This window comes from Mus caroli, chromosome 5 (genome assembly GCF_900094665.2).
Source record: "Mus caroli chromosome 5, CAROLI_EIJ_v1.1, whole genome shotgun sequence".
NCBI lineage: Eukaryota > Metazoa > Chordata > Mammalia > Rodentia > Muridae > Mus > Mus caroli.
Window position 1 is genome coordinate 120,748,137 of NC_034574.1, and position 25,062 is coordinate 120,773,198.

General features: G+C 45.5%; 1 protein-coding gene across 2 annotated transcripts in view; it reads right to left on the reverse strand.

Annotated features, from left to right (window-relative positions):
* Positions 1-25,062, reverse strand: part of Tmem132d (transmembrane protein 132D) — a 643,700-nt gene that overhangs the window by 78,963 nt on the left and 539,675 nt on the right. For both annotated transcript variants that reach the window (XM_021163504.1, XM_029476942.1), the window contains exon 5: positions 5,730-5,873. In XM_021163504.1, the coding sequence (XP_021019163.1) occupies positions 5,730-5,873 (144 nt within the window). The remainder of the gene's footprint in view (positions 1-5,729; positions 5,874-25,062) is intronic.

Sequence of the window (25,062 nt, forward strand, 5' to 3'; positions counted from 1 at the left end):
AGAAGAAGAAGAAGAAGAAGAAGAAGAAGAAGAAGAAGAAGAAGAAGAAGAAGAAGAAGAAGAAGAAGAAGAAGAAGTTGTTGTTGTTAACATGGGTGGTATTTTCCATGGTTTCCAATCCCTGAGGGTCATGTTGGATGTTATTGCTACTATCAGAGATACTTCTAGGAAATCCATGCTTTCTAAAACAATAAACCCCAGTCATCCTTGAAGGCCATGTCCAGGTAGATAATGGGGTGATAACGGGAGCCCTGTGTGATTTACAAAGCATTAGGAATCAGTTTGTCTGTGGATTTCCCTCTATGAGGCTTTGATGTGCTTAGCGGAGACACTGGAGCTTATTGGGTCCCTGTCTGAGGCTGGAAGGAAACTAATGAAGATAAACTGTCTGAGGCATTGAAGGGAGAAGGCATGTCAACCCCAAAGTTTCCCAGAGCCTGAACAGGTGGGTTGATGCCCCTCCAAAGAACCCAAAGGACACCAAAGTACCATGTATTCCAGGTGACTGTCACCATCTGTGATATAGAGTGTAGTCCAGTAGCAGCTGGAGAGGTTAGGGAGACTGGAGCATTGCATTTTGAGTCAAAGACTGTTGATGGATATAAAACAGAACACAGAATTCGCCATCTTTTCTTGTGTCCTCTGCATCTCTGTGAGTGACTCAGGAGTCACTCCCAACAACAAAGGGATGATAGAAGCACCTTCCTTCTCTAGGATCATCCCTGATTCTCAAGGCTGTATCTCATCTGTTTGTATAGGGTAATCTGTCTGTCTCTGAGTCAACGATCAGGCTAGGAGGACCCAGGGCTGGCTGGCCATCTGGACTCACTGATGACTGTTGCAAGCTGCAGATGCCCAGTGTGCCCTGAGCATCTTAATACTGTGTCTTCTCTTTGTAATACCCTTTGGTACCCTGTCTGTTTGGCAAACTGATTAATATTGACTATGAAGTTGGTGAGATGCAGGTAAAGATGTTTGCCTCTGAGCCTGATGACCTGAGTTCTTTCTTAGTAACTCAAATGGTAGAAGGCGAGAACTAACTCCTGCAAGTTGTCCACTGACCTACACACACACACACACACACACACACACACACACACACACACACACACACAAAATAAAATAAAAAATACTGTTTGTCAACTTGGCAGGATCTAGAGCTACCTAGAACTACCTAGGAGTCAAATCTCTATCCTCGTCCTTGAAGAGATTTCCAGCCTGGGATAACTACAGTGAGAAGACCGACTTTGAATGTGTGCAGAACTACTCCATGATGTTGAGTCCCAGCACTTATCTTGCTGCTTCCTGACTATGCATGCAATGTCACCAGCCATCCCATCCATCCTTCCTGTCATCAGGATTTCTTCACCACTGTAGACTGTGCTTTTATGTCATGAGTCATAGTAAGCCCTTCCTTCCTTATGCCTCTTTGGCCAGGCATTTTGCCACAGTTCCTAACATAGCATCCTTTCTGTATTAGTTCAAGTCCCTCCCTTGAGGGCTGCTCTGTGACTGCATTTACTGTTTTTTGTTTGTTATAGATCGTCAGACTGGAGGATGCTCTGACTTAGAATTCACTGACAATGTGACAGTGGGGAAGCAATGCATATGTGATAGAAATATTATTTTAAATGCTAATTTTGATTTTTTTCTTGGGCTGGTAGTATGTGACATGGTAATCTGTGGATGCTGTGTGGCTTCCTGGTCAGCTGTCACAGGGTATATAACTCCATTCCCATAGGGCACTGTTTAGTTGGTACATTAATTTTATAAGGTAGCCAATATTCCATGAAATATTGAATACTTTCATAAGATAGAGCTTGTGTTTCAAGGTTATTCCCAACGATGGGTTGATGTGATACTCCAGTAGATAGGGCAGGGTACACTGTTCAGGTTAATGGTATTAAGTATGTTTAACTCAAGGTATTCTTGACTTAATAATAGTGAGACAGATAAAATGAAGCCACTTCCCCAGGGATTCTTATTTAAGAGTAGTTTTTTGTTGAACATTCTCAAAGCACTGGTAATACCTCATGGTCAGAACCTTTTTTTTTTGTTGTTTTGTTTTTGTTTTTTGTTTTTTGGGTTTTTTTGTTTGTTTGTTTCTTTTCGAGACAAGGTTTCTCTGTGTAGCCCTGGCTGTCCTGGAACTCACTCTGTAGACCAGGCTGGCCTCGAACTCAGAAATCCACCTGCCTCTGCCTCTGCCTCTCAAGTGCTGGGATTAAAGGCATGCGCCACCATGCCCGGCTGGTCAGGACCTTTTTAATGCTTATTTTTTCCTTTAAATAATCTAACTTACTTATTCCTTTTTATATAATTTATTTAAATATAATATTTATTTACATATATCAATTTATATGTGTAGATGTATAAATTAATATACTATATAATATAATTTATATAATATATTATGTATAATATATAATATATAAATAAATATGTATTTAAATATATTTTTATATATTTATATTTCCTTTAAATAAGCTAATAATAAGATGTTGGAGACTGTGGTGATCTGGCTCCCTGACTGACAGCTGTCAGACCCCCTTCTTGATGCCCTGGATAGCTTGCTTCAGCAGTTGACTGTCAACTGAGGAGCTTAGAGGCCAACTTTCACTACAGCCAGGCTGCTTTGGACACTTCAAGATGTCTTAAGGAAGCTCCACAGCAACTGCTGGCTGCCAAGGCACAACTCCAGCTCCAGGGGGCGCTGTCCCTGGCAGAGCTGTTTAGGCAGCTTGAGCAAAAGCTTTCTTCGGTCCCAAGCTTCCGTTCAGCTCAGTAGTCATTCCCACCCAGGCCGGAGGAGCATCAGAGGGAGCACTCTCTGTGGGACCCAGCAGAAGGCCTGTGGATGGCACATACCTCCGTTTCTTTTTGTTTATATACGAAGGTTGGGCTCACTCTTCAGTTGGGAGATCCTGTTCCTGTGATGCCCCTGGTGCTGCAGCGTTAGGTTCGATCGAAGGCTTTTCTTAAGTGGCACTTTCTTGCCTATTTACCTATTGTTAGCAGAGGTGAGCAAGCCAGGCACACAAAGTGTAGATGGTGGAGAGGTAATAGGAGGTGGTAATAGGTGGTGATCGCAGCGGCAGCGGCAGCGGCATCAGCAACAGCAATAGCAACAAGAGGTGACTTCAGAGTTCCAGAGTGTCTGGGGTACAAATGGTAGCAAGCAGCGGTAGTGGAGGTTGTAAGGAATGGCAGAAGTAGAGAGGAGGTGAAGAGGGAAGAGCCAAGGGTGAAGGAAAGTGGGAAGGCTGTGAAGATGAGAAACAGCAGACTCTGTTTGCCCCACAGTTTCCAGAGAACTGGCAAGCCTTAGGGGCCAGGGGTGTCAGACACCCCAGGTCCAAGAGCCACAGCATTACCTCTGCAGGAGCTGAGGATTTTAGGGGTTTGGGAGTAGTGACATGAACAAGCAGCATCTACTGCTGCTGTTATTGTTGCTGTTGTTGCTGCTGCTGCAAGCTGAGGGTTATACCAGCTACCAAACACGGGTGGTTAAAGCCCAGAGTAATAAGCCTCCTAGCTGAGTCCTGACAGTTTGAATCTCTGGTTTCTGAAGCCTGGAGCAGCAGGTCTGTGGCTCTCAAGGCTTGGAGCTGTGAGCCGCTGGGTTTGCCTTGAGCATTCAAGAGCCTAGGACAGCCAGCACTGGGCCCCTCTGACCCACTCATGATTTCTTGCCAAGAGTGTTTTTCCCATCTGACTGCTTTGAAGCAATGGGTTGTCAGGAGGTATCTCCAGCGCCACTGTGTGTCACTCGCCTATTGGCCTTGCAAGGATGCGTGGGCCATCCGTGATATGTCAGGTCTTGTACGTGCTGGGATCATAAACAAGGAACAGAATGAACTAGAACATGGAGGTGATATTCTGATGAGGGAAGTCAAACAATAAACACAGTAGTATATACACATACATGAATAACTAAACATGACATGTAGTATGTAGGTACCCTTTTCATTCTGTATTGATATATGAATAAACATGTAAGCAGGTGGGAAAGGCAGTGCTGGGTATCCATGATGACTTCACAAATGCTGGGCAGCAAAGGACTCTGTAGGAGGCTAAGTAAGGGCTCAGACCACATAGTCACCTAGGGGAGAGTTAGATGTAGCTAAAGGGGTTCTTGGCCACAAACCACAGAGACTCTGGGTGGCTGGAATGGTGGATAGCAAGGATGCATAACCAGACTGAGGCTGTGAGGTGAGCAGCCTGAGTAGTCTGGGCTAGAAGAGAAGCTAGCGAATGGTTCTCAGTGTTTTAGTGATACTGTTGGGTTGTCTCTGACCGTCCTAGCTGTTGGATTGAAATAGAGGTGGTGAAGGGATGTGGGCATGGGAGAGTATGGGACTGAGAGGAGAAAGTTGTTCCTAGATCTAGAATCTCCTCGTGTCCTGGACCAGGATGGGGCCCATCCCAGAGAAGAGCTGCTGACTCTGAATGTGTGGAAAGGAATCCCTAGGAAGGTTTGTAGAAGACTGGATGTGAGAGCCAGAAAGGCAGAAATCAAAGATGAGTCAGACATTGGCCAGAGACACTGAAGGATTGGCTGTGTGTTGTAAAGAAGATTCTGGAAGAAGTAGGTTGGAGTGGCTGGCGTGTGATGTAAAGTTCCTCACCACTGTGTGATTCTCCTACACATCTACTCTCAGCTCTGGGTAAGTGTGCCTCCTGGTGGTCCTGGCATTCTGAGCAGAAACTAGCCCTGAGCAAAGATTCTATCTGTGTTTATTGATTGCTTCCCAAGTCGCTAGAGATGCTCGTTCATTCGCTAGAGGTTCCCTTCTGAGCAGGTAGGTTACAGCGACCCTTGTCCAGAAGCCCTGGGGTGTTATGTGCTATTCTTTCTAGATTCAGTAAGAAGGAAGACCCAGGAATGTCTAGAAACCTCCCTTACCATCCTTGTTCCCCCTGAGGATGCGATGAGACATCTGTCACCACAGCTCTGGCCATGGAGTGGGTCATGGCAGCTATAAAAATCCACTCCATCCTGCTGTCTGGAACCTTGCTGAGAGATTCCTGGCACAGCCAGACTGGAGTCCTTGCCCTCAGGCTTCTCCCAGCATGCTTTTTTTTTTCCTTTTTTTTGCCTTGGATCATTTTTGCTTTCAATTTTAAAAAAGAGAAAGAAGAGGTTGGGAGGAAGAACGGAGGCAGGGAACGGAACAAAGGGATGGGGCATAGTGTGTGATGTTCCTCGCTCTTATACAATCATGTGGGAGGGCCAGGGGTTGGGAGTCAACTCCTCTCTCCGCTGGCTGGTTTTGTAAATCAAAGTTGGTTGTAATCATAAACTTTATGCCTTTATCGATTTCACACACACAAGCCATCTGGCTGTGAATACATCAGTAAGCATGGCTGCCTATGACTCTCCTTTCTATACCTTCACAGCCCAAGTGGGTGGGAAGAAACCTCTGTTTTCAGTCTAGGCTTGGGAGGGTGTATATGGTCCCCATATCCCGCTGCCACCTCCCAGGGTCTAGGGGAAAAAAAAAAACCCATGTCGGTGACTTAGGCACAGAAGAAATGTCTCGCAGCCCAGGCATGGGTTATAGCAGTGTATATCCTATTTGGTGTCGGGGTGGGAGACACTCCTGATTTAAATCGCAGGAAAACCAGAATGGGAGGAACCCTGCAGACCCCACAGATCTCAGCTGGGGATAAACGCCCATGCCCATGTAACTATGGGCTTCCGAATGGGCGAGGAACTGTCCACTTGCCTTAACCACGTCTTCGTCAGATGACCTGCACTCCACCGAGTCCAAAAGACCTTGTACTGTGCCATCTTCCTCCACAGAGATCACCTTCACAGGGACAGCCACCGTCTTTCCAGTGAGGATGGCTGTGTTCAGGATCTCTGCCTCCTGGAAGAACAAATATATGTCCATTAGCTAATCCCCAAGTCACCTGTCACCTGAACGTGAGGATGTCTCTTCCTGCCTCCCTTGCAAAAGGCCTGGTCTTTCACCTGGTCACAGGAAGCCAAATGTTGATAACAGCCAGCTGCCAAGAGGCCATTTCTGTCAACACCTGGATTTTGTAGGGAGGATGTAATGGGGGCAGTGATGGAGTGAATTCATAGCACTGTGTTTGGCAAACACATATGAATCTAACTATGTACCCAGCATCCTTGTAAGAGCCCTGGGAGTGCTGACCCTGCAACTTCCACATCACCAGATGAAACAGGAAACATTCCTGTTCCTTAGATAGCACAGTTAGGTTTTCTGATTCACCCAAGGTCACAAAGCTAGGGGGGAAATGAAGGTGAGACTCAAATAGGGAATTTCAGCTTCTGAATCTTTGCATTAGTGAGCTAAATAGTTCTAACCTTATATGCAATGCTTCTAATTTTTAAGAGTACAGATCAGCGATGCCAGAGACAAGATGGGAATGGCCTTGCCTGCTTCTCTCTACTCTCCTTTCACTTCCTTGCTGCTTTCCAGGCTTTCCCTGTGTTCTGCTATTGTGGCTGAAATCACACACCCACAGCCACTCCAGTGCAGCATGTGCATGCATAAAACCAACTCACTCACTCCTACACACTCACAAAACCACACATTTTTGCCATGAAACTTTTCCCTTAGCGATAGGACAAGAGATTTGTCCTTAGGTCACCATGTGCCCTAGGTGTGGCAGGGTGTGGTGAGGTTGGGCTAGAACTGGACTGAAAACTAGGCTTGCTATTCCTAATCGTGATGGGAGGTGCTATACAGGTGGCATAGCTTCAGGCATAGCTACCTGACAGGGTAGAGGGGAATGAATAAAAGGTAAACATACAGACACAGGGTAAAGTTGGGATCAGGGGGCCTGGGCTCTCTGATGGACAAGCCACAGCCCCTTGTTTATTATATTTGTGTCTTAGTCAGGGTTTCTATTCCTGCACAAAAATCATGACCAAAAAGCAAGTTGGGGAGGAAATAATTTATTCAGCTTGCATGTCCACATTGCTGTTCATCACCAAAGGAAGTCAGGACTAGACTCAAGCAAGTCAGGAAGCAAGAGCTGATGCACAGGCCAAAGAGAGATGTTACTGGCTTGTTTCCCCTGGCTTGCTCAGCTTGCTTTCTTATAGAACCCAAGACTACCAGTTCAGGGATGGCATCACCCACAATGAATGGGCCCTCCTCACTTGATCACTAATCAAGAAAATGCCTTACAGCTGGGTCTCATGGAGGCATTTCCTCAAGGGAGGCTCCTTTTTGTAATAACTCCAGCTTGTGTCAAGTTGACACACAAAACCAGCCAGTACAATTCAAAATATATATGTTTATAAAAAGCAGGGTTATTGCATACTGGTAAACAAGGGGCAAGGTTGTTATAGACAGGTGAATAGGGGGAGGAGGAGGATGGAGAGGAGGAGGAGAAGGCAGGTTTAGAGATCTCATTCCTCTAGAGAAGGAATCTTCAGGCCATAACTATGGTGGGGAAGCACACACTGCACACACTGCAGACACTGTCAATATCTGCACAGGGACCAGAAGGATTTGCAGTTCCCTTGAGCCTCATCCCTGGATGGTTTTGTCATTTTCCCAAGAGTCTGAGGCTCTGGGGTCCTTGACACAGCCCCTCCTGTCCATGTCAAGAGCACATATTTGCTTAGGATATCGGTTGCTTCCTACACACAACACACACATGGCTGGAAGCTGGGTGACCCCTGAGGTAAGGCAGTACAAGGCAATGTAGGGTCCACCCAGATTTTCCCCAGGTATGTGTACTCTTGGTATTTAGATGCCATGTCAGGAGGAACCCTACATCCTGCAAAGCCAGAGCCTCCAAGCCCTAGCTTGGAGCACCTGTTGTGGGAAATATTTAAAAAGATGAACGATTCCTGCGCTCGTGCCTCTGCCCCGGCTGCCCGGCCAGCCATGTACTGGTGGGCAATGGCCGACCCGTTTTTATGGTGTGGAGACTGACTCAGACCTCCACATTCTCTCCACCTAGCTCGATAAGCTCCCACTGGCGGGTTGCTGCCACGCCAATCCCATGCTACAAATCCCCCATGGCCTTTGTGGTGCATCTCAGGCAAACTCGTGCTTTGCCGCTGTACCTTTCTCTCTTGAACCCACATGAGCCATGATGTGAAGGAAAATGCAACACAAGCCTAGTTCAGAAACAGTGGTAACAGTCTCTGGGTGCAACAACTAAAACCCAATCTTGTAAGCCTTATTAAAGTCTGATTCCTCCAGTGGTGAATCCTTGTGGATCCATGATACTGGGAAACTCTAGCAGCTATATCTTACCTCTCTGCTGTTCCTTCTCTGACAGTGTCACCACGAGGCCTTTCAGCAACAAGCCCCATTGTATTCTCATTCTGGGAAGTCAGTGCCTGCCTGGCCCTCCTTGATAGAGTGACAGGAGACAGTTGGATGTGTGCTGGGTCCACTGGGTATCACCTGACTCAGCTGCCATTTTACTTTGACTTGCAACCACTGGATCGGAGTGTCCTTGCTCCAAACATAAGCTCTGGGGGCAGTGAGGGGTGAGGCATCTTCCTTTGGAACCAAGCTTATAAATAGGCTTGTGAATCTGACATTTGTGTGGAATCTGAACTGTGTGAATAGCTCACCAGAAGACAGAGTGGAGGATACCCCTAAGTGACATCAGCACCTCCCTTATGGCAACCCTGCTTCTTACGTAAGATACACTTCTTCCCTACCTCACGGAACCAACCTCAAAGCATGTCAGCTCCTTTGGCTGAGCCTTAGCCTCAGCTGACATATGCTGTTTTCATCCTAAAAGACATGATTTCACTTTGGAACATTCCTGAACTCAAAGCCAATGCACAGCTTCCCCCCCATTCCATTAAATACACTTAAACATATATTATGTATATTTGTGTGTGCACACAAGTGCAGTTGCATATGTGTGTGTGTGTGTGTGTGACTATGTGAGGAGTGGGCACATATGCCATGTACACATGTGGAGGACAGAGGACAACTTTTAAGAATCTGTTCTCTACTTCTACTACGTGGAACCCAGGAATCAAATTCAAATTGTCAGGCTTGGCCACGAGCCCTTTCTCTGAACTGAGCTACTTGCTGGCTCCATTTTATAGTGAGAGCTTCCTTTGGGGTTATGTACATTCTTATCAGCTGTGAGAAATGATAGCTGTCTCCCTGACTCCACTTTGCTGGCAAAATGGTGATCAGGGCTGTTGTCAACCTCCTTACCCTTGGTGAAGGAGGCTTCTGTTGGCAGTGGGTAACAGTCAACACAGAGATGCTGAACTGTTCAGAGTGCTGGGGATGGGAGACAGTGAATGCTCAGCTCTAAATGGGACATCAATATCGATCCCCTATAAGGCTCCAGGAATATTGGGGAGAGAAGAGGAAGAATGCAAGAGCCAGAGGATGCAGAGAAGAGCTGTGGAGTTCTGTCCTCAGGCCAAGACATGGCCGATGAACACATCAACTCCCTCCCAGGAGCTACATAAAGTTGCCTGCACAAGACCAGGCCAGATGACATTCCAGCATAAACAGGGAAGAGGACCGTGAGGCCCCATTCCTAGCTGAGGAATTATTGGTAGTTGGTGAGTCTCGGGGGGAGAGGGAGCCATTTTTCATCAGGAGTGTGGCCACTGGTAGAGTGTCCCATATTCATGAACACAAACAGCCTTCATTGAACATGGAGGGTTATTTTTAAAAGGTGGATGGGTGGGTACCTACTGGGGGAGGAGAGGAATTGGGGTGGGGCTGGGTACGATCAAGAGACATTTTATACATATATGAAATTATCAAAGGGTTTAATGTGGCAAATGCACAAGGTTGAAGAATAAGGTTCTAGACAACCTCCCAGGATCGCCCGCGCAGCTGTGTGGAGAGGAGCCCCCTCCTGACATCGGGAGAAAGGAGGACAAGTAAGCAGGTTTTCTTGTCCTACTGGAGCATGATTTGGAAGTGACTTGTTATTGCCACATAAGCTGGTCTGTTCTGACGGATGCAATATTTAACCTAAGAATTTGCTCCATGCAGTAGGTGATGAACCTGTCCCAGGATCCTGGGCACTGTCCCAGGTACTAAGTCATTTTGGTGACCCAGCATTCTCTGAGGGATGTTCTTCCCGGGTATGGTTGATTTCTTAAAGCTCTCCATTTCCCGTCAAAGATCGATAACCTCACAAGCTCGGTGATCACTCACCACCCTGTCCTTGCCTTTTCTTTGCTTTCTGAAGCTCTTACCACCCTGGACTCACACACACACACACACACACAAACAAAAAACAGCAAACATTGTCAGGGTGATGAGTTGGGAGCTTTTCATGGATACCACATTAAACGCAAGAGAGTTATTAGATGACCACAGAGATAGAGTAGATCTAATTAGCAATAAGACTGCAGGGCCATAAATAAGCCCAGTGCCTCTTCTCGCCAGCGGGGAGCATCATTCAGTCTGATGCCCGGGACACGCACAGATTTACAAACCACTCTCTGCTCCATCGAGTGCATGGGTGCCTGGGTTTAGTGGCAGTAGCCTAACGCAGAGAATCTTGCCCTTTACCAGTCACCCTGAAATAAAACCATTGCTTCACTTAATGGGGAACAATGGTAGTTTGAAAAGCAAAGCAGCTTGCCACTTAGGCTGGCTTCTCTGTGTCACCAAGACACACCTGGCTATATTTGTTTCCCTTTTTTATTAATGTGAATTTAACTGTTTTATCAAAGCCGCACATGTTCACTGTTAAAAATATCACACCTACTCAATACTTCATGAAAAGATGTTCTACGAGCACTCCCTTCCCCACGCCCATTTCTATGCCTTCAATAGCGACTCTCCTGCCCATGTTAGGAACATTTTTCTATGTGTTGAAATAATGCACTATATAACCCGGTTTCAATGGAATGATTTTTAGATCCAGTCCACCATTCTAGTTTTATTGTTGTTGCTGTAATAAAATGCTCTGTGAAAAGAAACCTAGGGTTAGAAGTGTTCATTTTGGCTCACAATTTCTGGTCATAGTCCATCATAGTGGCAGGCTCTTAAGAGAGATGGTTACATCACATCCACAGTCAAGAGCAGGGAGAGAATACACACACACACACACACACACACACACAGCACACGCACACACACACACATATGCTTGGTGAGTGCTCAGACCTAGACCCACACGAAGGGAGTAGTACTGCCCATAGTGGGCTGGGTCTTCTCACCTTAATCAACTTAATTAGGAAAAAAAATCAGTCCTGCCCATACATACATACTGAGCAACCTCATCTAGATAGTCTTTTATTCAGACTTTTAGGTGACTGGGGGTTGTGTCAAGTTGCAACTTGGAATTAATCATCACAAGTACCAAATGGTGGTATGGGACATGAGATGTTTCTACTGCGTTTGGTTCTCTGTCCTTAGTCACCTTACATATTCTTGGTTGGGTCTCTTTACTGGATAAACCTAGTATCTCAAGGAAACTGCTTTAATTAGGTATTGAGAAGATCAGAAAGAGAGGAGCCTACAAATTTCAACCTGGAGATGGTTGTGCCCTGGATGACTGTGGTTGGTGAGAATGTTCTAGATGCTTGAAACTTGCCAGTTGAGTCAGGCTTAAAGCTCTAATTCCAATAACAATATCAAACAAACTATGTGAGCTGTCGGCTCTATTATCTACTCCGATGATGGCAATCATTTCAGGATGTAACCAAAACACCCTCCTGCTCACTGTAGAGCACTTTCTTGTCAATTAAAACCTAGTAAAGCTAAGGGGAAAATGAGGTGATGTATTGATTTCTGGATAGTTCTTTGGCATTGCTACAAGGAGGTTGAGTCTAGCTTTTCTCCCTCAATGCCACCTGGCTACAGGGATACATGGCTGAAGTCTAGGAAGCTGGGTGACTCCTGAGGTCAGCCAATACGAGGCATTGTGGGTTTACTCGGCTTTTTCCCAGGGATATTTACTCTTGGGACTTAGCTGCTAGGGCCAGGAGAAATCCTGATTCACACGCAGAGGGATCTGCATGGCAGACTCAGCAGAAGCCCAACAGTAACCCACCAGATATGAGACCAATGAGGTCTCTGTAAGAAGTCTGAGCCGCCACCTCGATGTACCAGACAAGGGGCCCTGGGCAGGAGCCACATAGCCATAGCTAGGGCAGAAATGAAGATGAGTAACTAGTGTGCTTGGTGGGCATATTTAATGGCTCTCAAAGCCCCATTCACCTTGAGAGATAAGAGCGCTTGGCTGTCCTTCTGCCTGCCACATGCTCATTCCACAGCTTGTAGGAGCCATATTTCCTGCTCCTGCTATCTCGGTGACTTTGGCAAATTAGTGGCAGCGTTGTGCCTCTGTTTGCGCACCTGTAGCATAAAGCTTGTAAACACTTCTAGTCACCTGGTCAAACTGAGAATTCTGTATGTAAAGGTCCTTAGGATATGATGCCTGGTGATACCCCAAAGCATGCTGGTCTTTATTGTTTTCGACTGTTCTACTGGACTTCTAGACTTTCAGCCATACCTGCCTTCTGGGAGCAGGGATGGAGAGAGAAACCCCCAGCGTGTGGCTTTATGATCAAAGTAACCTTGACTGAGGTAACATGAGCTCTTGAGAGCTAAGTGTCCTTATTCCAAAAGTCAAGGCTGGTCCAGTGTAGTCTGTTAATATGTCTGTGCAGAGTCCAGGTTCCTACTTTGCTCTTTCCTGAACGAATGCCTTTTGTAACTCACCAAATCTCTGCACCTTGCTCACATCAGCCTGGGAATCGGGCTTCCCGACAGCATCCATTGGAACAGGGTGAATTAATGAGCTCAGCTCTTAAGAGTGATTGATGTTATTAACTTTTCAATAAGGTTAGGTATTATTAACTGTATCATAATGCATGCAATGACTTACAGGGATCCAGTATGTTCTTGGCGAAAGGAAAAGGCTAGAGAGATGAAGTAGGGAAGGAAAACCACAGAGGAGGAGGGAGAGGGAGTGATGGAATAGAGGAAGATAAAATCCATCACAACATCCAGGGGGACTCATGCTCAGTCAGGAGTTAGAGCAGGATAGGAACGGGAGCTCCCTGCCCTCCCCTTGGCTCTCAGCAACCATGGCCACTGCTCAGATAGATGCCAAGTTTAGGATAAAAGGATGCAGTTCCCTCACGAACACAGTCCCCAAGCCATGGACTAGGTACTCAACGAAGGACGGGTAGAGTCTCATCAGCAGTGAACAGTTGGAGGCTTTGAGCCTTGCAGGCTGCACGGCATGGGCACCCTGGGGTTTGTGTGAGTTAGCTTAGCTGTGTGTTACTGCAGTATCATATACTCAAGTTGGAACTGCCCAGGCTCCCCAGCCATGCCTGAGTACTTGAAGTGCTGCTTCAGTGTCCTAAGTGTTAGGGGTCCGCAGTGAAGATGGCTGAATGAAACAAAGATATCACCTCCTGGCCTCTTTTATGTCCATCAAAACCACACTAGTTTTTTTTTTCCCCAGGAGGGTATAAATGGATAACTGCCTCAACTGCTTCCACTCCTGGCCTCTCTATGGAGTTCCCAGAGCCTCAAGCATGGTCCCAGCCTGAACATCTCAAGGGACTAGAATTCTCTTAAACAGTTTGCCAATGGCAGTGGCTGAGCCAGGATCCAACTGTACCCGGGGAATGGAGGTGACCATGGCACTTGGTAAGGAGACTCTCACACCCAATTCAAAGGGAACGGTTGTAGCTCCAGCCAATTGTGACCTCTTCGACGTGAGGACAGTTTGCCCATGTCTAGATTTACGCAGAGGAGCTGAGAGCGAATGACTTTGTATGAAATCCTGACTTTGCTGTGTGGCCTACCTCCTACGAAAACAGGAAGAAAACGCATGTACAGAGAGACTCACAGGTGCCACCACGAGACTCTCCCTAGTAGACTGTGCTCCTGTTTGACAAAGAGAGAGGTGCTCAGAACTCTTTTCTATCTGTCTAGCCTCAGCAGATGTTTCCTCTGGACTCTCTGGGTCTCCCAGCATCCTCTGCTCTCAGGGACTCTGGCTGCCTTTATTCCAGCCTCTCTGGCCAGTCTCCCAACACCACCACAGCAAAGTCTTGGTTTTGCATAACTAATTTCAAATCTTACTTATCATCTAGTTTTGGAATTACGCAGAGGAGTGACAGCTGTTTAATTAACTCCTTAAGCTGATTAGACAGTCCTACTGAAGTCCCTCAAGAAGGAATTTCTGGCTTAGGGGAGAACCCAGGGGCACTATGTCACTGCTGTGGGCTGAGCTTAGAGAGCTTGCAAAACTGCTAGCTCATGCACTTCTGGGGTCCTCGAGGGTGTGGTCAAGCATGTATTTTTTTTATTTACTGTATCAGCTGCTACAGGAGAAGCAAAATGAAGGTAATAAAAGAAACCTTGACTCTGCCAAGAAAGCTCATTCTGAATAAAGCTACTGTACCAAAGGGGGTCTCCCTCTCCCCCCCATCCCCGTCCTGCCCCGCCCACTGCCTCGCCCCCTCGCTCATTAGTTTGTGGTTTGAACCTGTGTGCTTGCTTGTATTAGTCAGGATTAGCCTCTTCCCACACAATGGGCAAATGGGCATGCGCATTCCCTTTCACAAGCAAGACAAAATCAAGTTAAGGAGCTTAAGCCTTTAAGCCAATTTCATCTTCAAGATTACAGCTGTATAAAGAGGAATCAGCAAGGAACCCGGAAGCCCTGGTGCTCCTCCGACTGTATGAGTGAGGCTAAAGCTGGTTAGGTTTCCCTGGACACTACATAAATGACAGATTCCTTCTTCCTTAATTTTTAGTAGGTACCACGGAGTCCTTAGCCCCAAAACATGGTGGGAGGAATGAACAGGATATTAAAAAAAAACAAATAAAAAACCAGAAACATAGCAACCTGGCCCGTTAGTCCAAGCTTGTAATCCCAGCACTTGGGAGGTAGAGGCAGGAGGATCAGGAGTTCAGGGCTATCTTTGGCTACAGAGGGATTCGAGGTCAACCTGGGCTACATGAGAGCCTGTCTTCAAAATAAACATAAAACCCAACCCAGTGTCAAACAAGCAAATAGAAAAAGCATTGCCCATCTGCCTGGAGGCTCTTAGGGGGTCGATATGAATTTGACTTTCCGAGCTGTGCTTCACCAAGGTGTTTTTCCTGCTTTCCAATATGATACCCCTGAATTTGGGGTTCTGCCAATTTAAGCTCCACAAAGAAATATGGGGACAGTTATTTGATGCAGAATTCACATTCCATAGAGTTCACTCATTTAAAATGAATAGTTTCTTGGCTTTTAACCTAGTCACAGAGCCGTGCAACATTGCCACAAATTTAAAATAATTTTTACCCAATCCCAAAGAAACTATGTGCCTTTTTGTTATCCTCGCATATCCCCACCTTCAGCCTCAAACCTCACCTAATTCCCAGTCATGAATTTCTCCTTTTAGACTATGTCCCATGAACTGAATCATACCGTGGGTGGTCCTGCGTGTCTGGCTGGATCCATGTAGCCTGATGCCAGCAGGTTCCTCCCCACTGTGTCATGGATATATTTCTTGCCCATCTTGACTTCACTGAGTTTTGAAACACAGAGCAGACTGACTGCTGACAAGCACACTTAAGAGGTTTACCCACCCCTAGCCCCAAATTCGGGCAAACTCAGTTTATGAAGAACATATATTCTGTTGACTGAATATGGCCCATAGACATGTTTCCTTGACCCTTTCAGACCGAATTCCTTTTTAATGGACCACTCTCTTAGTTTGCTTTCTGTGGCTATTATAGAACACTATGACCAAAAGCAACTTGGGGAGGAAAGGGTTTATTCTAGCTTACAGAGCCCATAGTTTGCACAGTCCATCATGAAGAAGTCAGGGTAGGAACTCAAGCAAGGCAGGGACCTGGAGGCAGGAGCTGATGCAGAAGCCATGGAGGAGTGCTACTTATTGGCTTGCTTCCCATGGCTTGTTCAGCCTGGCTTGTTTCATATAGAACCCAAGATCACCTGCCCCAGGTCCATGATGGGTTGGACCCTCCTACTTCACCATCAATCAAGGAAATACCCTACTGACTGGCCCACAGGTCAATCAGATGGTGGCAATCCCTCAACTGAGGCTCCCTCTTCCTGGATGACCGTAGCTTATGGACAAAATCTAACCAGCAACATTGCAGGCTTGAAAACGGAGAAATGTGCCAACATCGAGGCAGCCATGCTGATGTGCTGGGATTTAGAAAGCCAGGCTTTGACTCGGGTAGGAAAGCAGCTGCTTTCCATGAGCCCCATCCTTTTTCACATGGGGAGAATTCAAGATTTTCCAGGATGTCTTGAGTCTGGCATCCTGTTTTAGAAGCTTCTAGAATAGTACCACATGAGTAATGTACCAGGAAACAAACCATACCCAAACCCAACACAGCGAAAGCTGAAGTCTGTAAGAAACACAAAAGATAAGAGAATAAGATCTCGGCTTACTTTATCTCTTTCTGTTTAAAACATTTTTCATTCATGTATATGTGTGTGTGTGTGTGTGTGTGTGTGTGTGTGTGTGAGAGAGAGAGGGAGGGGGGGGGGGGGGGGGGGGGGGGGGGGGGGGGGGGGTGGGAGAGAGAATGAGCCAGCGCCAGTGCAGGCGCCCTGCGCATATGAGTATGGTACCCTTGGAGGCCAGAAGAGGGCATCAGACCCCTGAGGCTGCAGTTACAGCGGGCTCTGAGCTGCCATGTGGGGGTGCTGGGAACTGAAAACTCTGGCCCTCTGTAAGAGCAACAAGGACTCTTACCTGCTGAACCATCTCTGCAGCCTGGTCTTGTTTTTAAGCAGGCTGCACTTTGTGTCGGAAACACTAAATGCAGCGATTCATAAGGAAACTAATAATATGACTAACTGCTGTTAAGCATGCTGACACAGATCGCGGACCGACAGCTGTGGATGTTGACAATGGTTCTTAAAGGAAGTTTCTACCTCACTCACAGCCTGTGAACAGCAGCGCTACAAAACATGGCAGGAGTACTTAATCTGTGTTGATAGGTCCTCCCGGATGGCGTGAAGTCTTACTCTTTGAAGCTAGGGGGAAGCTCTGCCCGCAGCCTTTAACCAAGCAGGGCTCTCATCCACTTCTCAATTGCTACAGAAAAATGCATGTCAAATTGTCAAAGGCGACAGAATTTTCCGTATGCCCGGAGAAGCGTATCAGTTTTACGGTTCATGAGACTAAGGAATTAATTCAATTGGTTTGGGAAGGGCAGACAGAATTAATAAACATCAAAGGGCCGCTCCAAGGCTGTGCTTTGCAAAAAGGGAGCTGTTTTGAAAGTGGGCTTTGTTGAGAACTGCATCCTTTTTTGGGACCTGCAAGCCCTAAGGATTTCAGCAAGCCCCACGTGGGGGACGAGAGCCAAGACGTGATCATCTATGTTAATGGGAGTGCCGAGGCGTGGCTAATCCCAACAGTGCGGAGTGCAAAAGTCATCTTCTGTTTGGCCCCTGAAGACATTATGTTCTCTTTTCCCCCCTTCAGCAGACACAACTTCTTAATTATGTTTTTCTTAAGCTAATGTAAAAATGAATTTGCATGTCTGCAGCCTACACTAATTGAAGGAGGGAGGATGCTATGAAGATTACTTTGGGAGACGCAGCTAAATCAATTCAGGGCTGAAGCAGCCATGAGGTAGCCTGGGCCACTCGCCAAGAGAACATGTGGGCAGCCATCTTTCCCTTCTTTGGGCTGGGGTTACTGTGGAGGGAGAAGCCAAATTCTTTGCTACTTCCTGAACCTGGACTACCTCTGTCCTTGCACCAGAAAAAATGAAAGTCAGATGAAGGTCTTGGATCTTGAAGAAAAGGAAAGCACTCTTTAGACTCCCATTCATAATCTACGTTTTTTTTTTTTTTTTTTTTTTTTTGAGGCAGGCAATCCATGATAGTTTGAGAATGCCCCTCACAGGCACGTGTATTTGAACATCACCCAGAAGGTGGCACTATTTGGTGGGGGAAGCTATGGAACTTCTAGGAGGTGGAGCCTTAGTAGAGAAAAGGGAGTGGGCTTTGGGGGCTTATTGCTTCACCCTGTGAGCTTTCAGCTTGTTGCAGCTGCTGGCTGCCAGGTCTCTCTCACCATTATGAACTGTCCCTCTAGTACTGTAAGCCCAAATAAACTCTTTCATGTATACATTGCCTTGATCATGGAATTTCACCACAATGCAAGAAGTAACAAAAATAAAACACATGTAAAACTTAGCAATCCAAGACGGCTCCATTTAAGCTACGCTTATAGCCCTTTCCTATCAATGGACTTACTGACCTAGGACTCCTCTACCTGCATCACATTTCATGCATGTCCCCACTCCAAGCAATGCAGCAAGTGGCTCCATGCTTCAGGAACTAATGGTTTCAATTCAAACACATCTGGGAATTAGATGCAGTAGGCCAATGGAGTTTGACCCAATTTTGGATGCTCACACAGCAAGATAAAGTATGTCCTCTGAGTAAACTTTTAGGGAAAATTCCCTACTTGCCATATTCAGCATTTGAATGATTGGGTATACATAGAGTCAGATGCATCATGGGGAGAGACATAGTCAGTGAATAAAGGCTTATATAATTCAAGCCTATCAATCAAAACTAAAGCATCACCTATACCCCATCGCTAGCAACTGATTCCTTCTTTTGGTCTCATACGAAGATGCTGGGAGTCATCAGCACTCAAGCTCAGTTAGCCCCACTACTCTCTCCCAGAATTTTCAACCAGCATTATCACTTTGCTTGTGAATGAAGTTCCTAACCAGCTTTGCTACCTGTGTGAGCTTCTTCAGTTCTCTGAACAAGATGCTAAGAAGGTAGAACACCCAGTTCAGGCGGAGACTTGTCAGCAGCACTGGAATCTGGTCTCCCTCTCAGCTGTCCTATTATAGATATGCATACACTCCATGCTTCCCAGTTTGTGGGTTGGCTGGGTGACCTTGCTGTGGGAGACAAGAGCTAGGAGGAGCATGTAAGCCAGCCCGACGACACAAATGTGAAGGCTAGTAGAGAGTCATCGAGATGCAGGATTGGGTTGCTACTTGCATATCTCCTGTGAACCCTCGTGCTATATTTCACTGCCTCAGCTGCATCATGGCTGTGTTGTCTCAGACTTTCCAGGTTCAAATGCTTCTCTTGAGACCACCTCTCCATCAGCATAGCAGATGAAAAAAGTGGTACCCACAGTTACTTTCCTGAGAAAGCCCCAAACATTGGAATCATCACTCATTTTCTCTTGCTTCTGCCAGATTCACCCATCAGGAGTGTCATGCTGACCCCCTCTCATTGCCACCATGCTCCACAGATCCAGCCACTCTCCTGCAGTCCATCTTAAACTGTCAATCAAGCCACCACAACAGGTGCAGCCATGTTACAGAGAAACACTTGAAAAGCCCAGGTCTGGTTGACTTGCTCCGTAATATTTACTCTTCCCAGATCATGCTTTTAAAAATATTATTGTATCATTGTCTGCTACATCCATAGCCAAGCTTAAAAGTAAGATAGAAAGACAGGAAAGATTAAGGGAAGGGAACAGAGCTCCTCACCCCAGAATCTGGTTGGACCCTCTCAGGAGCTGAGAGTAAGAATTCCAGTTGGATTAACACATGCTGTAAAGCCAGCTGACACAAAGGTGTTCCTTATAGGAAGAAATCTTAAATAGGAGTGTTAAGTGGTATGAATGTCATGGGAGTAACCAATCATGTTCCAATTAGATTTAAGCCATGTTCCACAAGCTGAAACCCATTTCTGGCTCTGGTACTGAAGCCAGGGATCTGTGGCTAGACAGGTCGTCTGCCCTAGGGGGGAAACTACTTTTATTATTCTGCTCAATGGACACAGTATTAAACCATGGTTAGAGCAATAGATTAACGGATTTATCAACCCTCATCAGAGAAGCTACTCTTTGCAATAGATGGTGTTTAACTCAGAGACCAACAGCTGGTCAAGTTGCAGAGACAAAGAGACTGCAGGATTCTCAGTCCTAAATGGGATGTCTATATTGTACCTGTCTTAGGGTTTTATTGCTGTGAACAGACACCATGACCAAGGCAAGTCTTATAAAGGACAACATTTAATTAAGGGGGGCTTACAGGTTCAGAGGTTCAGTCCCTTATCATCAAGGTGGGAGCATGGCAGCATCCAGGCAGGCATGGTGTAGGCAGAGCTGAGAGTTCTATATCTTCACTTGAAGGCTGCTAGTGGAAGACTGACTTTCAGGCAGCTGGGATGAGGGTCTTAAAGCCCACGCCCACAGTGATACACCTACTCCAACAAGGCTTCCTAATAGTACCACTCCCTGGGCTAAGCATATACAAACCATCACAGTATCCTTTCCTCCCCAGGATCAGGCATCATTGCAGAAGAGGGAGCAGAAAGATAGTAAGAGGCAGAGACAGTGGACAACTACAAGGAAATAGTATTTTCAGACACAGCAGGGCAGCTGCGCATATGAACTCGGCACACACACAATCTTAATAAACTCCAACTCTGTCTCATGCTGGCTCATCTTCAAGTTATTTTCTGCAGGGAAATTAAGAAGCCTGACTTCACCTGAATGAAGGTCTCTGCAAAGAGACCCTGCTCCCCTCCCCCAGGCTGGTATAAGGGCATTGTGGACCTGTGTCTCCAGCTCCTGCTTCACTGCTACTGTTGAATCCAGGCAGGATGGTCAAGCCATCCTGGCCTGTCAGCCTGAGGGATGTGCCGTTACTTAACTCATGTTTCTTGAATCCATCTCGAAGTCACTTCTAATCAACTCCCATTTCCAACAGAAAAATCTATGCCTTGGACTTATTCTCATGGTACTTTGGCCTGTGTTGCAAACTATACCACCTGTAGCTCCTGTTTGACGGCTGCAGGTGACCACATTTTCTAACTACAATAAAACCCAAAAGGCATGGCGTGCACAACGAGACACATATTTACAGTGATCACACTCCATCATACTTTGGCTCAGTACAGGAGCATCAGTATCAGGGTCTCCCTTCAGTGGGACCTCACCACATTCTCTTGCTGCTTTTATTTTTATTTTTTATCCAATTAAGCTGGACTCCACAGAAGGTCTGCAAGTCATATCCATTCAACAAAGCATTGATGGTTGATTCTCTCAGCTAGATAGCCCAAGGTCATGGGTTCAGTTACCCCAGACTACAGGTTTGCTGGAGTCTAACAGGCTGAGGTGATGACTCCAGCTTCATCCCAGAGCTTTGTCATTGTATGAGAAACCACGAGCACATCAAAACCAAATCACTGTATCTTTCTGAGATCCTGGGACCTCCTGAGGTTAGAGACCAGACAGGTGGCATCTCATTTCTGTCTGCGACGTTAGAATCTCTTGGGCTGGGGGAGACCCAGACAGCAATCACGTTTCATATTTTTGTAATAGTCCTCAAGTATAATGACATGCTGAAATCACCCAGGAAGGTTGGACCTTAGTTCCAGATTTAGATTTTGAATTGACCATTATGGACTACAATCCAGCAGGATGGCTACCTTCAAAGATGACCCCATTAGACCCTTTTAGGCCTGTACACATATTATTCACAAACATGGTCCAAACTAGATCAGTCAACACAGAGGGTAATAGCAACACTAGCTGACATGACACTATGAATGTGACAAATAGCACAATGCCCCATGCCTAACCGAAGAGCTACGAGCAAATAATGATTACTAAGAGAGGAAGAGCCAGTCTTCCTCAGGAATGAGCTCCGTGATAGAGAATCTAATTCCAAGTGAACGCATCCACGTATGAGCAGCAACGAATTAACTCAGCATATTCAATAATAAAGAATAAGAGGCCATGAATATAAGGAAGGAGGGGGAACAAGAGGGAGGAAAGAATAGGAAGAATGAAGTAAATTCAAGCAAGCAAGCAAACAAACATGTTCTACCCTAGAGTTTGTATGTTCTCATATTCCTATCTCGTTACTGGACACATTTTTTTTAAGTGAGAGCAGAATTGAATCTGTGTGCAGGGGAAGAAACTCTGAAATAAAGGGAAACAGAGAATGGGTCAAAATAGATAAGTTGCTTTATTTAGATTTCATTTTTATTCATGTGTGTATATGTCTCTCTGGGTACTATGTGCATGTGGGATCAGGTACCCACAGAGGCCAGAAGGGGGCGCTGGATCCCGTGGAGCTGGAGTTACAGGTGGTTATGAACAACCCAATGTGGGTGCTAGGTGAGAGCAGAACTTCAATGTGCTCTGCCAGAGCAGCAAGTGCTCTTAAGCACTGAGCCATTTCTCCAGCCTATTAATATTATTATTTTTTATATATAATCAAGTCTCTGTTTTCAAGGAATAGGGGATTCAAATCAAAACAGCAGATTCCATATAATAAGAGCTACAACTTGACCCATATGTAGAGAGAAGGTTCTAGACAAAACAGCAAGATCAAAAAAATAAAAATTAAATTGAATGTGAAAAGCCATCACACCTTTCAGACTGACCTTGGTCATGAACGAGGTCTATAAAGATAACTTTCTTTCCTCACACACTGGATGAGGTATGCGACCAGACAGAGGGTCAGGAATGAAACTCTACGTTGGCCTCTGGCAGAAGATAATTGAAGAGTTCGGCCACTTCAAAAGGGTTTATAAAACTCCATATGATTCCAGAGGATGGCAAGGAGCCAGGGATATGATCCACAGTGTCTAGGATGCCACACAGGAAGGATGCTAAGAAAATCAAAGCACGGAAGTTAAAGAAAGAGAGTGGAGATGCAGAAGAAGCCTGCTCATGTGCAGATCTATGGAGGTTTGAAAAGGAGTGACCAGGGGCACTGGTGTGAAGAGACACTATCTGCCAGTCACAGTTTTCTTAGGATCAAGTGGGCAAGTGAGGGACGCCAGTCCTTGCCTGTCAGAGGCTCAGCTGTAACTCTAATTTACTCAGGCTCCTATCAAGAGAATTTACACGAATGCCCTGTCTGCGTTGCTTGAAAAGATAAATCTCCTTCTTGACTTAGGCTTTGCCTCCAAACGGCTACATTTCTGTAAAATCTGATTTATAATGACCTGCAGGCTTGTTCCTGTCTGCCCTGAACACAGAGCTAAGCTTTTTCTCCTTGTTTCTTTTCTAAAATAAAGTAGGTTTCATAAGATTTCCCGTTTTGCTTAAATCTCTTTAAAATATTACAGTCACCTGGAATCACAAAATCCATGTGTAATGTCAATAGTAATGACTTACATATGATAATAGGATAGGTTTTTAATAACTGTTAGAAATATAAGGCCCATTATTGCAGGGGATTCTAATGATTTTTTCTTCTTAAAGACAATCTATGTGGGTTAAATCCATTATCTTAAGAGTATTTTGATAAGGGAAAAAAATCTATGCAGAAAGCTCTATGCATCCGTATGCAATTGTTAAACCCCATTAAACATGCTTAATAATTAGCTGGCCAAAGAATCTCATTAGACACACATTAAGTGCTCACTGAAGTCACATTGAGGCACTTCATTAAGGGCAACACAGTGGGCTTTCTTGCATACCTTAAATACAAATTCTGGTCAAATTAAAACTTGGATTTATGCCCCTCCCACCTGATCTTGCAGAAGAAACCCTGCTACCGCCTGGTCCCAGCCTTGGTTGGGCTATGTCTTAGCTACCTGACAGATCCTTTTAGCTATGATTTGCACGCAACAAATGCACCCATTTAAAAAGCACAGTTCAATGCCTTCTACTAAATGTATGCAATTGCACAGTAATGACCACAACTCAGTTTGGGGAGCATTCTTCATGTCAAAGTTGGCTCATATTCTTTTGTAGTTAATTCTTCTTTAATTTCTTTTTTCTTCTGTATTTCTTTTTCAGAGTAGGTTCATATTTTCGATGGTTTTACACATGCATGCGTGCGTGCGTGCACACTCAAACACACACACTTCTAGAACATACAGTCTTTTCTAACTAGTTTCTTTCTCTTAGCATAATATTTTAAATTTTTTTAAACTTATGTGTATGTGTCTCTTTCTGTGTGTATGTGCATGGGGAATGCAGTTGCTCATGGAAGCCAGAGGAGGGAATTGGATCCCCTGGAACTGGATTGGATGGTTGTGAGCTGATGTGTGAGTGCTGGGAAGTGAACCCAGGTCCTCAGAATTGGGAACAAAACACCCATGGAAGGAGTTACAGAGACAAAGTTTGGAGCTGAGATGAAAGGATGGACCATCTAGAGACTGCCATATCTGGGGATCCATCCCATAATCAGCTTCCAAACTCTGACATCATTGCATACACTAGCAAGATTTTGCTGAAAGGACCCAGATATGGCTGTCTCTTGTGAGACTATGCAGGGTCCTGGCAAACACAGAAGTGGATGCTCACAGTCAGCTATTGGATGGATCACAGGGCCCCCAATGGAGGAACTAGAGAAAGTACCCAAGGAGCTGAAGGGATCTGCAACCTTATAGGTGGAACAACAATATGAACTAACCAATACCCCCCTCCCCCCGGAGCTCATGTCTCTAGCTGCATATGAATCAGAAGATAGCCTAGTCAGCCATCAGTGGAAAAAGAGGCCCATTAGTTGTGCAAACTTTATATGCCTCAGTACAGGGGAACGCCAGGGCCAAGAAGTAGGAGTGGGTGGGTAGGGGAGTGGGTGGGAGAGTGTGTGTGGGACTTTTGGGATAGCATTGGAAATGTAAATGAAATAAATACCCAATTTAAAAAAAAATAAAGATATATAAAGATAAAAAAAAATAAAAAAGAACAGACAGTGCTCCTAATGATTGAGCCAACTCTCTAGATCCTAACATGATGGTTTTAAGGATGACTCTCTTTGCTTAGTATGGCTTAATCTTGTGCACACATCACGGACTATTTGTATAATCAATCACTTACTGGCATTTGGGCTGCCCCACCAGATTTATTCTAGGAAATGCTGATTTAGAAACTCAGGTGAAAACCCTCATGTGGGCATATGACTTTGCTTCTTTAAAGGGAGAAAACGTTGCATCAGATAAAGATGACCTAATTTAAGAATCTACAAATGTCAGGGGATGTGAGGTCTTTGGTGTTGTTCTTTATATTCAAGCTTGCTCTGGTGTCCTGGGGTCAGCTTAGGTTCCATATGGTTTTTTAGGTTTGTTGTACACATTTGGGGGAAGCACTGTTGGAATTCT